Source organism: Babylonia areolata, chromosome 25, assembly GCF_041734735.1.
Source record: "Babylonia areolata isolate BAREFJ2019XMU chromosome 25, ASM4173473v1, whole genome shotgun sequence".
NCBI lineage: Eukaryota > Metazoa > Mollusca > Gastropoda > Neogastropoda > Buccinidae > Babylonia > Babylonia areolata.
In genome coordinates, this window is record NC_134900.1 from 7920971 (window position 1) to 7935953 (window position 14983).

A 14983-nucleotide genomic window follows, 5' to 3' on the forward strand; every position below is an offset into this window, starting at 1 on the left:
ATAAAACCCTTCCACTGGAAAATGTAGTTCAATGGGTGGGAAATATTTGCGTATTCCTTTGTGGGTGATGCAGATGTATTTTGGGTGGGAAGCATAAACATCCTTTAACGAGAAATATACAAGCCTTTATGGGGAAGTGCAGAGCTCTTTTGGCAGACAGTATGCATTCTTTGGGGCGTAAAGAGTGGGGCTCTTTGGGTGATACTGCAGATTTGGGTGGGAAGCATAAGCATCCTTTAACGAGAAATATACAAGCCTTTTATGGGGAAGTGTAGAGCTCTTTTGGCAGACAGTGTGCATTCTTTGGGGCGTAAAGAGTGGGGCTCTTTGGGTGATACTGCAGATTAAAATCTGCGCCGGATAACTGTATAATTTTTTGGTGGGAAATGTAGTGGTGTTTGGAGACTCTCTCTCTCTCTCTCTCTCTCTCTCTCTCTCTCTCTCTTTGCTTTTAGTTATTTGTTGGCGTGTGTGTTGACAAGAAAACGTTTTGATAACAGAAGGATCATATGTTTGTGTGAGTCAATGGCATTGTCTGGTAATGTTCAGAGCTCTTTCCCAGTATTACCTTTCAATGCTTCCGTTTTCGTATTTTTTTCTTTCTGTTTTTTTTTCTTTTTAAAATGTTTGTTGTTGTTCTTGTGTGTGTGTGTGTGTGTGTGTGTGTGTGTGTGTGTGTGTGTGTGTGTGTGTTTATTTTAAACCATTTTATTTTAAAACTTCTTTTTGTAACTAAGTGAGTAGTTAATCAGATTCACCAGTGCCCCTAGCACTACTTATATTAACTGTCTTAATCAAAGAGTTTGTTGGTGTGTATTTGAATGTACTCGTAAAGGTGACCAGATTTTCTGACTTCTCGGCTGTTTACGAAGATGTCCATTAAGAATTTTGTCTTTCTGGTGATCATATTCCGGATCTTGCGTGGGTATTATCGTGTATTGTCAACCTTGATTAGATTTTAGCCTTCACGATTTGACTGGGTTTTGAATTGGCAGTAAGATGCTTGCATGTCCGTTTGATAACCCTGGTTAAATTTTGGCCTTCACGACTTGACTGGGCTTGCATGGGCAGTAAGACCATTACATGTCCGTGTCAGTGGGCTCAGTCGAGACATGGTGCACACCGCACTTTGCTTGTTGGTGTTTAACGCTGGATGTAGGTGAATGTGCAGGCTAGGTTCCTGTGAACACGCACGCTGGATCTCCTCGGCATCATCTGACAACGATTATGTACTGAATTGGATGTCGATGGATGTATTGATGTATATGTGTTACATGTGATGATGGCATCGTCGGCATACGTGCCTGTATGATAGCCTCATGGCGAAGCAAAATGTCCAAAACATTAACGAGAACCCAAAGAACTCGGGTTGCATACCCTGCACTGTGATATCGTCACTCGTTTGTTGTTTCCTGTCTTGACAAGAAGAGCGCTCTGTGTGCCTTTGCTGTTGATTACACGTTGTTTTTACATCAGGTGTACACTGAACACTTCTTGAGCCATGTCTCAATCATTTTCACTCTGTTATTCCGTTCAATGTTTGAATAAAATTGACATAAGAATTAACGTGTGTCCCACGCCTTTTGTTTTGCTTCACCATGATGTGTGTTGATCAGTGTGTGCAGGAGAGCTTTTTGTTGTCTTTATTATTGTAACAACCCCGGCCGCCCCCCGCCCCCCCCCCCCCTCCCCACACACACACACACACTTGTTTGTTATAACACATGCATCTTTTTCCTGTCGTACAGCGTAGACTGCACGTCTCATGCAGACCCCCCCCCCCCCCCCCCCCCCCCCCCCCCCCCCCCCCACACACACACTTGTTTGTTATAACACATGCATCTTTTTCCTGTCGTACAGCGTAGACTGCACGTCTCATGCAGACCCCCCCCCCCCCTCCGCCCCTCCCCCCCCCCCACACACACACTTGTTTGTTATAACACATGCATCTTTTTCCTGTCGTACAGCGTAGACTGCACGTCTCATGCAGACCCCCCCACCCACCCCCACTCCCCATCCCTCCCACCTCCCAGTACTGATGGACATATCATATAATATATACCAGTTAAAACTGAAATTCGCACATGCACATACTGTTTCAGTTTTCAGCTGCATAGAGGTGTCAATGCATGCAGACATATCCATATGAGCTACACCCCAGATGAGTGCTGTCAACAACAAAAAAACAAAAAAACAACAAAAAAAACGGGCCAAGCCAGAGAGTTGATACCAAATCTCTGCACCAGTAAACCGGCCAACGCGGTGCTAATCAAGCTTTGGCAGCCTACCGTAGCTGGTTTGTGTAAAACAATAACATACAAGTGTTAAAAACTAGTCATGCACATGCACACATAAACTGACACACACATGCGCATGCATGAACATGTGCATCGCACACACAGATCGTGCCAACTGCTGCACCACGTAACATGATTGGCCGGGTAGTCTCTGATTCACTGATGACATGGTCTATCATATGAATACATAAAATTAAAAAAAATTGCTTATTTGTCTTATCGATTTACCAGGCCTATGAATTACTGATTGGTTATATTAATTCTATTTCATTTTTGTTTTCGGTCCTGAATAATTCGTTTTATTTTTTGCTGATTAACACTGACTTCAGTCAGTTTCAGTGCGCGTATGTACGTCTGAGTATGTACAGTGTGTGTGCACAGTGTGTGTGTTCACACGTCAGTGTACTCTCTCTCTCTCTCTCTCTCTCTCTCTCTCTCTCTCTCTCTCTCTCTCTCTCGTGACCGCGCGCGCGCGCGCGTGTCACGGTGTCAGTGTGTGTGTGTGTGTGTGTGTGTGTGTGTGTATGCGCGCGCGCGCGCGCGCGCGTATGTACGGTGTGCACGCTCGATCGCAATGTATTCGCTTACGTACTTATATTTGAATATGTGCGCGTGTTATTATTCTTCGGTTCTTATTTCCAATAATCTCCAAATAGCTGGGTTTTTACTTTGAAAAAGCTAACTTGTTAACTTTTGCTTATTGTTTGGCGCGCGCGGATTCATTCCCTAGAACCGAAAGTTGAGGCGACGGGTTATTGCTGAGTGCTTGCTTTTCTTGGTTGATTGAAATCATATATTGCCAAGGACACTGGGGACAATCGAGTATCATGATTTTGTTGAGGGATATTGATTGACGTCACATGCAGGTAAACATTATGTCTGATCACATGGGCCAAGGTAAGCTTATGACCAGTCTGTTAAAATGGCGTCAAAATCAAAGGTTGTGGTGAAACGACTAACTTCGTTTCGGATCAATCTTTCCAACATATGTGTGTTAACTGTTGAGCCACTGTTGTGAAAATGGCTGCTCCAAAAAACAACAACAATGTTTAACGAAAGATAGAGCCATTCAAACTGATCATGAAACAATGTCATGGATCTGGAATATGTGGAGCAGTGCACAGACGAGATAACTGAGTAAACGTTATATCGCGCAGGACTCAGTATCTGTAGACGTACCATTCCTCAAAATGTCTCGACGTATACTTTGACATTCTTATTATTACCGGTAGAGTCTGAATGTATAATGTTGCCTTGTTAAAATTAGGCATCATTTACCCATTTTGTACACAGAGCAACCTCCAATTTTGCACATGGTGACATACATACAAACAAATCTAAAAGCGCTGCACCACATCATCTAGGCAAGTGCCTGACAGCAGTATAACCGAACACGCTAGTCAGGCCCTGCATGCATTTATTTTTGTGTACCTGTTAAGAGTTCTACAAGAGGACAACACTTTTGTTGCCATGGGTTCTTTTTACTGATTTTAGTGCATCAAGTAAAAGTTGCACATGGGACTAGGTTTATCATCTCATGTGAATGAGTAGTTTCTCAGTTTGATTTTCCAGTCAAACTTGGGAGAAAGGGCGCGATTGGGGATCAAATCAAGACCCTTGCAGACACGATATTGGCAGTTGAGAGTCTTCGGATGACCCACATTGAAAGTTCATTCACTAGGTGTCTGCAGGCAGCCTTGAATCCCCAGAGCACTGAAAGCAGATAATATTTTCATACAAGCGTAATTTGCAACACCACAGATCAGGTCACTGCATGCTTCTTATTAATTTTGTTTTAAAATATTTCCATGAATTAGTTTGTTTCAGATTCTATATTTCAAAAAGGATTTTTTCTGTAATTGGGAAGGTGAAATTCAGTCTCCCAGTTTCCTGAAGTCATTCAATAGACCTTCCTCATTTTCCCTTCCTGTTAATGTTTTTATAATCACCATAAAAATTGGGCAACATGATATGATTTCGACTTAAAAAGCAAAGATAAGTGGATGTCAGATCCATTTGAGAGTGTGTGAACTTTAGTTTGGGATTGAAAAATAAAGTTTGCAACGTCAAAAATGAGAAAAGCACAAGAAATATAAAATTGATTATGTCATTACTTGTCACTCTTTCACTGTTACATTTTACATATCCTCTTCCCTCACTCTTTCACTGTTACATTTTACATATCCTCTTCCCTCACTCTTTCACTGTTACATTTTACATATCCTCTTCCCTCACTCTTTCACTGTTACATTTAACATATCCTCTTCCGTCACTCTTTCACTGTTACATTTTACATATCCTCTTCCGTCACTCTTTCACTGTTACATTTTACATGTATCCTCTTCGCTCACTCTTTCACTGTTACATTTTACATATCCTTTTCCCTCACTCTTTCACTGTTACATTTTACATGTATCCTCTTCGCTCACTCTTTCACTGTTACATTTTACAGGTATCCTCTTCGCTCACTCTTTCACTGTTACATTTTACAGGTATCCTCTTCGCTCACTCTTTCACTGTTACATTTTACATATCCTTTTCCCTCACTCTTTCACTGTTACATTTTACATATCCTTTTCCCTCACTCTTTTACAGTTACATTTTACATATCTTTTCCCCCACTCTTTCACTGTTATATTTTACATATCTTTTTCCCTCACTCTTTTACAGTTACATTTTACATATCCTCTTCCCTCACTCTTTCACTGTTACATTTTACATATCCTCTTCCCTCACTCTTTTACAGTTACATTTTACATATCCTCTTCCCTCACTCTTTCACTGTTACATTTTACATATCCTTTTCCCTTTTCTTCCTACAACCCTGCCAGGGCCTCAGATTTATCATTTTCATCTATTCTCTGAAATGTGTTTTGAGAAAATGAACTGCTAAGCTTTTGCTGAAATTGTTCCACACATGATTTGCTTGTTTCTGGAGAAAATTTGTCGCAGAAACCCCTGTGTCATATTTTGCAGTACTGTTTAAAAGATGGAGACCACACACTCCCTGCCTCCTGGCTGGAAACGCATCGCTAAGCTGAGGGTGGGGGGCAAATGTGCGGGCCGCTGGGATATCACTCTGATCAGGTGAGCTGCAAATGTCTAATCATTTCTTATTTACAGCATGCGATCATGTTTTCAGTTTACATTGCTCAACTGCTGTAAGGATCAGTTGTTTTTTTTCCCTCCCACACCCAAAAAGGTTAAGGGCTGTAATGATTGTGGCAATTCATCTAAATCTATCCTTGGAAAAAGTAATGAAAAGTAGGTGTTGATTGCTTTATGATTTATCATGATAATATTATTAATATGTGTTTCAGTTGTCAGTGTGGTGTTCAAAATTGTATTAGTGAACATTATATATGTTTATTACTCCTGTTTAATTGAGCAGTGTTTAATGTTGTATCTATGTGTGTGTACTGATTGTCTGGTTGTGTTTTGCTGCACCTGATGCAGTTTATCTTGTTAGGTAATTAACTTATTCTTATCTTAATTATAATCAGTGTGCATTATAGTATGTTATGCTCACAGTTATATTCAAAATAATGTTTATTATTTCTTCTTCTTCTTTTTTCTTTTTTTTCTTCTTTAAAAAAAAAATTTTTTTTCCTGCAATGTGTGGAATCAAAGTATGAAACAATGTATGTGATATTTTTACAACTGTGTCTTCGTTATAATCCTAGTAACTGTTGTTGTTGTTTTTACAGTGATGGTCACCATGTTGTTTACTTGTCTATGTTGTTATAATGCACCTGACCAAATTTCTGTAATTGGAGATGATAAAGTTATTCTGATCTTATCTTACAATTATCAACAACACCAAAAAAGCAACAAAGAACTGCAGTCATTCTGTGAAAGGTTTTACACAGTCATGATAGTTAGTTAAGTTATTTTCTGATGTATCAGTGTGTTGCATAAAGATGTTATCTGTGTAACTGTTACGGGCTAATAGGCTGCATCACAAAGTGATCAGTGCGTCAGACTTCTGTCTTTCAGCATGGCTTGGTGTTTTAAGGGTTCACTAATTGAGTCAAGTGAACATAGAAAATGCAGACCACAAATAGAAAATATACTGTTGCTGAGATCTAAAACACGAAACAAATTCTTACACATGTTATTAAGTTAAAAGAACAATTGGGAATCCCTGGCATTGATTTATTTTCAAACTTTCTGGCATGGGAAACCTTGATGTTGCAGCGACACAGGCCACAGAATGCGCTCTCTGCCCAATGTGAAAAGTTACTTGGAGAAAAACAGCCTCCTGCACCTGTTGGACGACCCAAGTTTAAACTTTAGGTTCTCGCAGCCTGTCTGTGGCCCCGCTGTCGGCAGTTCAGGGAGTGGCAGGGAGGGGGTGGCGCCGGACCGCAGGAATGCAAAGAAGGAGGCTGTTCTGTCCAGCCAGAGGGCAGAGGGTGGTGTTGAAGTTTCCAATGACATCAGTACAGTGAAGGAGTGCATGGTGCTCCTTAAAAGAGGGTTGGTGGATGGGGACGTAGGTCCCAGCAGTGAGCAGAGTGTGGATGTTGTGGCAGAGGGTGAAGAGACAGAAGTGGTGACAGCGATGAACAATGCCATGCCTGTGGAAGGAGCCTCCTGCCAGTCTGACGGTTTTGAGGGGGAACAGAGCGGGCAGGCCACACACACCTGTCCACTTCATGACACATCGCTGACATCAGTGGAAACGGATGTCACTGAGAACACTGCAGTCTCAGAACAAGATGCTGACATGTCCTCATCACCTTGGTCACCAACACAAAAGTCTCCATCATCTTCTCTGTCTCAGAACTCCAAACCCAACAAAACTCAGACCAACAGCCAGCGATCTGCTCAGCAGAGCGCATCACCTTTAAAAACAGTACCCCTGTCAAGACTGCAGATGGAGGGACGGCACTCAGCCAAACTGGCAAAAGACCCTAGCATGGGCAGTGACTCATCAGCTGTGGGTGTGCTTGATGAGATTTCCTTTCCAACGGCAGAAGACGACCAGAACAAAAAGACAGCTGTCAACAGCCCAGCAGTGATCTTGTCTGGTTATGACAACATGGAGACTGAAGACTGTTGTTACACATCATGTGCGAAGGTGACGGCTGCTGTCAATACTCTGCCTTCAGCAGGCAAACAAAGGAAGACCAGGACAAAGAAGCCCAGGAAAAGACAGACACGGATTTCAAAACTGCGGCAGAGGCAAGGTGCCAGAGGTTCTGTGAGCAAGCGGTCATCTACAACTTGCAATGAAGGTAGTCTGATCCATATATTATTTCATTTTGTTCATGCTGCTAATGTGTTGAGTGTGTGCATGTGTGTAAGAGAGAGGAACAAGGATTGACAGAAAATGTTGTGGCAGTTTTTGTCTTGTGTTTTAGGCAGAATCATAAATTACATGTGGTCGCATGCGCGCATGCACGCAGGCAAGCACAGACATGCACACACATATACGCACACACATGCACACATAAACACACACACACACACACACACACACACACACACACACATACATACTTGTGGAATAATTATGTATAATGCATGCTTCTGTGTGCATGTGTGTGTGTATGCATGGCTTGTTTAGGTGTAGACTAATCAAGAGTTCCAGGAACGCTGAATTTCATTGAAACAGTAATCTGTGTTTATGATCAGTATTCAATAGTTTGCCCCAGACATTTTCCAGCTCTCTTTCTCAACAGAAAATGAAAAGATTAGAAGTACTTGGACCCACTCAGAATTGCAAGTTTCACATGAGCAAATTAGATATAAATGCAGTGGTTGCGCTAGGTGTTACATAAATATGTTCTCACCAATATTCGTTTGTGATTTTAGATATGAGTAAAGATATGAACTTTTCGTATTTGTATCTTTTTATGGAACATTTTTGATCATGATATAAAATGTTTAATTTGTTAAAATTTGATTAAGTGATCAGTTTTATCTGTTCCTAAATTGGAATAGATAGTCAGTTTAATTGTTTTTGAAGTTAGAATAAGTTGTCAATTTTTTAATTTAATCTGTACCATAGTTATATGGTATTTCTATGTCTGTTTTTGTGTCAAGTATCATTACAGGAAATAAAATTCTGCATTTGACACTGACTTGATTGAGATTGTGCATCAGGTTTGATGTTGTTGCATCAGGTGTGATGTTTTTGCATCAGGTTTGATGTTGTTGCATCAGGTTTGGTGTTTTTGCATCAAATTTGATGTTATTGCATCATGTTTGATGTTGTTGCATCCTCAGGTTTGATGTTGTTGCATCCAGTTTGGTGTTGTTGCATCAGGTTTGATGTTGTTGCATCAGGTTTGGTGTTGTTGCATCTGGTTTGATGTTGTTGCATCCGGTTTGATGTTGTTGCAGGTGTTGTTGAATAGGTGAGGAAGGATCTGTTTTTTTGGTTTTTTTGTGTGTTTTTTTTGGTTTTGGTTTTTGTGTGTGTTTTTTTAAACCACAGTATAAATATATATGATGTGATCTGTATTATACTTTCAATCATCAGAAAATGTATCTGTATGATCTATTCCTATGGTAAGTGACAGCAGCTTGAAATACAGCAGAAAAAAAGGAAAATTGATCACTAACTCATTTTTCATCATCTTTTTTTTTCTCAAAGACTTTATATTTTTTGCTTTCAGAGAGTCCTTACTTCAAAACTGATGGAACTCCACTCAAAATGCCGAAGCCAGTGATCCATCAAGATAAAAAATGGACGCCACCGCGATCCCCGTTTAACCTGATCCAGGAAAGTCTTTTCCATGACCCCTGGAAGTTGCTGATAGCAACCATCTTCCTCAACAAAACCAGAGGTGAGAGAGAGAATTTGGCTCAGACTGTTGTATACTGGAATAAGCATTAAATCTGATTATGTTATGTCGTTTCCGTGGCCATGCTCCATTGCCATTTAGTTTGGATTGGCTGTGCCTAGCCACTCCTGGGGTTATTTTATACAGTGTAAATCATATGCCAGCAGTGCATAATGAGTTACCAGCATTACTTTTCAGACTGTGTGGCATTGAGGCATTTTAGTGAAGACTTTACACTGATGTGGTCACTTTAGTCACTTCTGTTGTGATTTGAAGGATGATATGGATATTGGTTTCCTGTTTTAAGTCCTGTAAGCTGTGTGTGTGTGTGTGTGTGTGTGTGTGTGTTGTAAAAAAAATTTTTTTAGTGAAATTAAAAAAGAGTACCAAAAAAAAGATGGCAATCACTTGCATCTATTTGTTGCGAGTGCTGTTCTGAAGAAGACACATTTTTCCATATTTTTGCTAAATGTTGTGTTTCTGTGTGAGACTTGTGCTCCTGTTTTCTGTGACTGGTTTGCTGGTGCTTTCCTAACATTGAAAGACAGGGTTTCAGAACTTGAAATTATAAATTAGAACTTTTTTTTTTTCTAAGAAGCATTTTTTCTTTAGATATAGAAGCAAGCTGGAAAATACGCTATGATTTCCATTCGTAAGCAGAAGCTGATAGAATATTAGTATAGACAAACATGAGGAGTACTTTTTATGTTATTATTTTTATCATGAATTATAGCTTTTAAAAACCAGATTGGTTGTGTCTGCAAATAAAGAAGAAAAGAAAAAACAAAACAAAAAAACAAACCCTTCTTCAGTCTGTTCAAACAGTCTGGGACTTGCACTACGGCCCAGTTTGTTTATTTGGCCCACATTGAAAGTGTTCAGTATCTTCCTTACTGTTTTCTGCAGTGTGTGTTCAGTTTTTTCTACATCTTTCATGGAAAATAATATTGATTGTCCAAGCTCACGCACATGCATGTATTGGCATCCAAGAAGCATTTACTTTTTATCTTGGACACTTTGGAATGATGACTTTCATGATAATAAAGTCAGGTTTAGGGATACTGCCGGAAAAAGAGGGCGCTAACCAGCGGGACAAAGGGGAGGTTACCTACTTATCGGCCGTAGTTTCGTTTTCTCCGCATAGGCGGATAGTAGTTTGCACAGGACAGGAATGTCAGACCCCTGCCGGAGTCTGCACTAGTTGGGTCACGGTAAGTATGTTATTTAAACGTAATTTTAGATAGAAAATTTTCTTTTAGGGATCCAGCAGTTAGGATGAAGCAACAAGGGAAGCAAGTCAGATTGCTCAGAATTCACCTCACTCTTTGTCTCACCAGGTGATGTAACTGTGCACTCCTGTTGTAATGGGCCAGAGGCCTGACAGTAAAAACCTTTTTGACTCACTTGTGTAAACAAAGTGAGTCTATGTTTTAACCCGGTGTTCGGTTGTGTGTGTCCGTGTGTCTGTGTGTCCGTGGTAAACTTTAACATTGACATTTTCTCTGCAAATACTTTGTCAGTTGACACCAAATTTGGCATAAAAATAGGAAAAATTCAGTTCTTTCCAGTCATCTTGTTTAAAACAATATTGCACCTCTGGGATGGGCACAAAAAAAAAAAAGGAAAGAAGCCTAATTATATGCAAACTGCATTTACTGTTATATTTATATTTTTTGTATTCTCTAAACTTGGCACTTTGACCTCTTATTCTGACACAACAACAAGAGGAGTCATTATTATCATTTTTTGTTCAAACAGGAACTTCTTTTGCTAAGCATGGAATTTTTATTTATTTTGCAAACATTTTGGTGCAGATAGTAAAAAAGGGAAATTACTCTGTAATTAATGCTAGGGGACTTAATTTATCACAAGTGAGTCTTGAAGGCCTTGCCTCTCTTGTTTGACTATGACTTCACCAGCTGATGTGGCCATACCCCTGCTGTGGAAGTTCTTCAACCACTGGCCCACGGCAGAGGATGCCAGGAGAGCGGACAAAGAAGCCATCGCCTACATGCTTCAGCCGATGGGGCTTCATGACACGCGGGCTGCCAGCATCGTGCGCTTCTCAGGTCGGTTACACTTTGTCTGGGCTCTGTCCTTGTTCAGTTTTCTAACGTGTAACTTACAGTGTGGGAATTGTCTGTCTTAACTGTTTCTGAGTGAGTGTAACTGTAGTGCTGAAGTAGTGCTTTGCTTTGTAGAAACAGCATTGTAATAACAGGCAAGGTTTTGAAACCGTACAGTCTTTTGAGTGAAATTGTTGAGTAGACAATCACTGTTTTCGTTGTTGGGCTTTTTTTTATGTTTTTTTTTTTAAAGTATGTAATTGTTGAAAAGTCGATATAAATTGTGATAAGAATGTAACTTGTTGAACGTGTTTGTTGATCATCATCTCCAAAGAAAACAAATTTGCTCAATCTTAAGGGTCTGCCATACTTCTTTCATTATTTTTCTGTCATTCTTGCTATTTAATCTGTTTGGCAGTGTGTCGTGGGAAATGCTACAGTGTACTCTCTTGCCTTCAATTTTCAGATGAATTTCTGACGAAGGACTGGAAGTACCCAATAGAGCTGCATGGCATTGGGAAGTATGGCAATGACGCCTACAGAATTTTCTGTGTCAGGGAGTGGAGGCAGGTTGGTACTCATTCAGCTTGTACACATAATGTGCAATTATACATGCAGTCACATGCAGAGAGGCACTGTTGATTGACTGGTGCCAGAGTAATGAAGCAGATACAGAACCATGTGCAATTTCTTGCATTCATACACACAGATAGATCCATATATAAGTGTACTTGTACATTTTTACACATGTGGTCACAATTTCAGGTGCTCATATAGACACATAGGCATGCAAGCTCTCAGCCCAGTACACAAAGTTGTCTAAAAAGATCTCATACAAAATGATTTTACCCAAAGAAAATGCTGAAAATTGTGACTTTGAAAACAAAATTAAGCTAAATGCTTTCAAGCTATTATTGCCAACGATGAATTTTGACAACACACTTTCCCCCGCTTCCAGTTTGGGATTTTTCTTTCTCCCCTTCTGAGAAGAAAGGAGTCAGGATGAACAGTTAACATTGAACTTATGTCCTTGACCTTATAGGGTTCAGAGATATGGATAGAACATGTCTTTTCCCGATCAGCATCACATGGCATTCAGTGAGCCAGTCTCTGGGAAATGGACAAGCACAAAGAGAGACAGCATGTGTGTGTGTGTGTGTGTGCAACTGCAAGAGAGAGGGAGAGAGAGAACCAGCATTCTTTCTTTCTTACACACACACACACACACACACACACACACACACTTATTTGTAACTTCGCCATGCTCATGTGCTTTCCAGAAGCTGCCATGATTGAAATGACCAGTTGTCACTGATTGGGAAAAGTGAGTTTGTCCTCTCTTCCCTGCCCTCCCATGCATCAACCACTTGACAGTCTTTGTTGACGGGCGCAATAGCCAAGTGGTTAAAGCATTGGACTGTCAATCTGAGGGTCCCGGGTTCGAATCACAGTGACGGCGCCTGGTGGGTGAAGGGTGGAGATTTTTACGATCTCCCAGGTCAACATATGTGCAGACCTGCTAGTGCCTGAACCTCCTTCGTGTGTATACGCATGCAGAAGATCAAATACGCATGTTAAAGATCCTGTACTCCATGTCAGCGTTCGCTGGGTTATGGAAACAAGAACATAACCAGCATGCACACCCCCGAAAACAGAGTATGGCTGCCTACATGGCGGGGTAAAAACGGTCATACACTCGTGTGCATACGAGTGAACGTGGGAATTGCAGCCCACAAACGCAAAAGAAGAAGACAGTCTTTGTTGCTGTCTTGGCATGGAAGTAACAGGCTTATCATAGCCCCAATGAATTGGTGGAAACATGACAAGGATTTATCCATGATAACTAAAATAAACATCAGTACTATCACTGAACAATTCAGTGTGATAAACGTGACTTTGGAAATAGGAATAGTTTTAAAAAGAACAGTGAAAAATAAAATTGAAACATATGTACATTTCTGTATTATATGATCAGCAAACATATACTTGCATGTTGATAAATGTTTTTGTTCAAGTGATTTTAGTAGATATGTACATGTAATCATCGATAAATGATTGTGTTCAGGTAATTTTTGTCAACGTATACCTATGTTGATAAATGTTTGTGTTCAGGTAAAACCCGATGACCACAAGCTGAATGACTACCACAGGTGGCTGAGGGAAAACCATGTCCAACTTGGTGTGTTCTGAAATATGGAAATACGAGCGTGAATTCCCGTTTCAAGGAAAAGACAAAAGTCCATATAGATGGTCTTCAGTATCGCTTCTGTGTTCACTGTTGCTTGTATAAAGAATTTGGTGCAAACAGATCACCACTGTTACCCTCTCCATTCCCCAAGCTCCATCCTCTTTCTCTATCTCCCCCCCTCCCCCCACCTCCCTGCTCCCCACCTCCCCCTCCCCCCCAGCCCCTCCGACCTCTCCCACTCCTCTCTCCAGTTGTATATGGGCTGGTGGCCTCACAATTAAACTTTTGTTATTGTCAGCGTCTCCTGGAAATCATTGTTTGGCAGAATGGTTGAAGATGAGATTGTGGGGGAAGAATCGATCCATGTAATTCATCATGGTGCTTTTATTGTCTGTTTTTGATAAACATTGCTTGAAGGACCAGCAGAAAAAAATACTATTTGCAATTGTTCATGACACTTTCATTTTGTTTATCTTATTGATGACGGGCGCAATAGCTGAGTGGTTAAAGCGTTGGACTTTCAGTCTGAGGGTCCCAAGTTTGAATCTCGGTAACAGCGCCTGGTGGGTAAAGGGTGGAGATTTTTTCAATCACTCAGGTCAACATATGTGCAGACCTACTAGTGCCTGAACCCCCTTCGTGTGTATACACAAGCAGAAGGTCAGATACACATGTTAAAAATCCTGTAATCCATGTCAGCGTTCAGTGGGTTATGGAAACAAGAACATATCCAGCATGCACACCCCAGAAAATGGAGTATGGCTGCCTACTTGGCAGGGTAAAAACAATCATACATTTAAAAGCCCACTTGTGTACACATGGGTGAATGTGGGAGCTGCAGCCCATGAACGAAGAAGAAGAAAAATATATTGATGTTGGCATTGTCAGTATTTCTAGTGATACAATCTGTCACAGTCATAGAACATGAAGGGATGCCTATGGCTCAGATCTGGCTGAATTAACTTTGATTTAAAATGTATTTCTTCCATTCAAAAAAAAAAAAGAAAAGAAAAGAAGATCTGATGACTGATTTTTTAGTCTGTTGGTTTAGTTCCATCTTGGATAAAACTTGGTGGCCTCAACAGTTTGTGATGTTTTCCAGGAATTGGAAGACTTGCAGGTCAGAAAACAAAAATGCATCCTACTGCCCTATTCCTTCTGCTTCTTATTCTGTATTTGTGGGTTGGAAACCTCCAGTCCACATGTACAAGCTTATTATCTTTCTGCATGTATGAACATTGTTATCTTGTTGTGTTGGCAACCATGTTCTTTACAAATTTAATTAATCACACTAAAAGATGAGTTTATTAAGATTGAAAAGAAAATTATGCACAGATTTTTTTCCCATTTGTTTTGTTTTCAGTTTAAATTCACATTTTCTATTGCTTGCTTTGCATGTTGTTCATGTGATCATGTCAAGAAAAATCAAATAAATCTTTTAAAAGATGTATCAGATATTGTGTTTGTTGTGTGTTGTGTTATATCTTCTCTGTTGGCATTAATTCGTGGACATTTAGTTCAAAGTGCATGGACGTTTGAGCAGTGAAAGTGGTTAGGCAGGTGATGTGACCTAGTAGATGGGTGAGACAGGGTGGACATTGGGGAGAGCGAGGAAGTGCCTGGGTGTCTAGATCATCT

At 40.4% G+C, this 14983-nt stretch overlaps 1 protein-coding gene across 2 annotated transcripts; it reads left to right on the forward strand.

Annotated features, from left to right (window-relative positions):
* Window positions 1-3017: 3017 nt before the first annotated feature.
* LOC143299667 (uncharacterized) lies at window positions 3018-14774 on the forward strand. 2 transcript variants are annotated; one of them, XM_076612994.1, is made up of 7 exons: window positions 3018-3194; window positions 5274-5384; window positions 6495-7537; window positions 8924-9094; window positions 11011-11160; window positions 11624-11727; window positions 13270-14774. In XM_076612994.1, exons 2-7 carry the CDS (start codon window positions 5287-5289, stop codon window positions 13345-13347), a joined length of 1644 nt encoding a protein of 547 aa, XP_076469109.1. In that variant the 5' UTR covers window positions 3018-3194; window positions 5274-5286; the 3' UTR covers window positions 13348-14774. The 2 variants fall into 2 exon arrangements, with proteins under 2 accessions (XP_076469109.1, XP_076469108.1); XM_076612993.1 differs by having other exon boundaries at window positions 3018-3163.
* Window positions 14775-14983: the final 209 nt, after the last annotated feature.

Coding starts and splice junctions, on each gene's coding strand:
- LOC143299667 (XM_076612994.1), top strand. CDS start 5,287: ATGGAGACCACACACTCCCTGCCTCCTGGCTGGAAACGCATCGCTAAG. Junction 5,385..6,494: donor TGGGATATCACTCTGATCAG/GTGAGCTGCAAA, acceptor TTGATGTTGCAG/CGACACAGGCCACAGAATGC. Junction 7,538..8,923: donor ATCTACAACTTGCAATGAAG/GTAGTCTGATCC, acceptor TTTTGCTTTCAG/AGAGTCCTTACTTCAAAACT.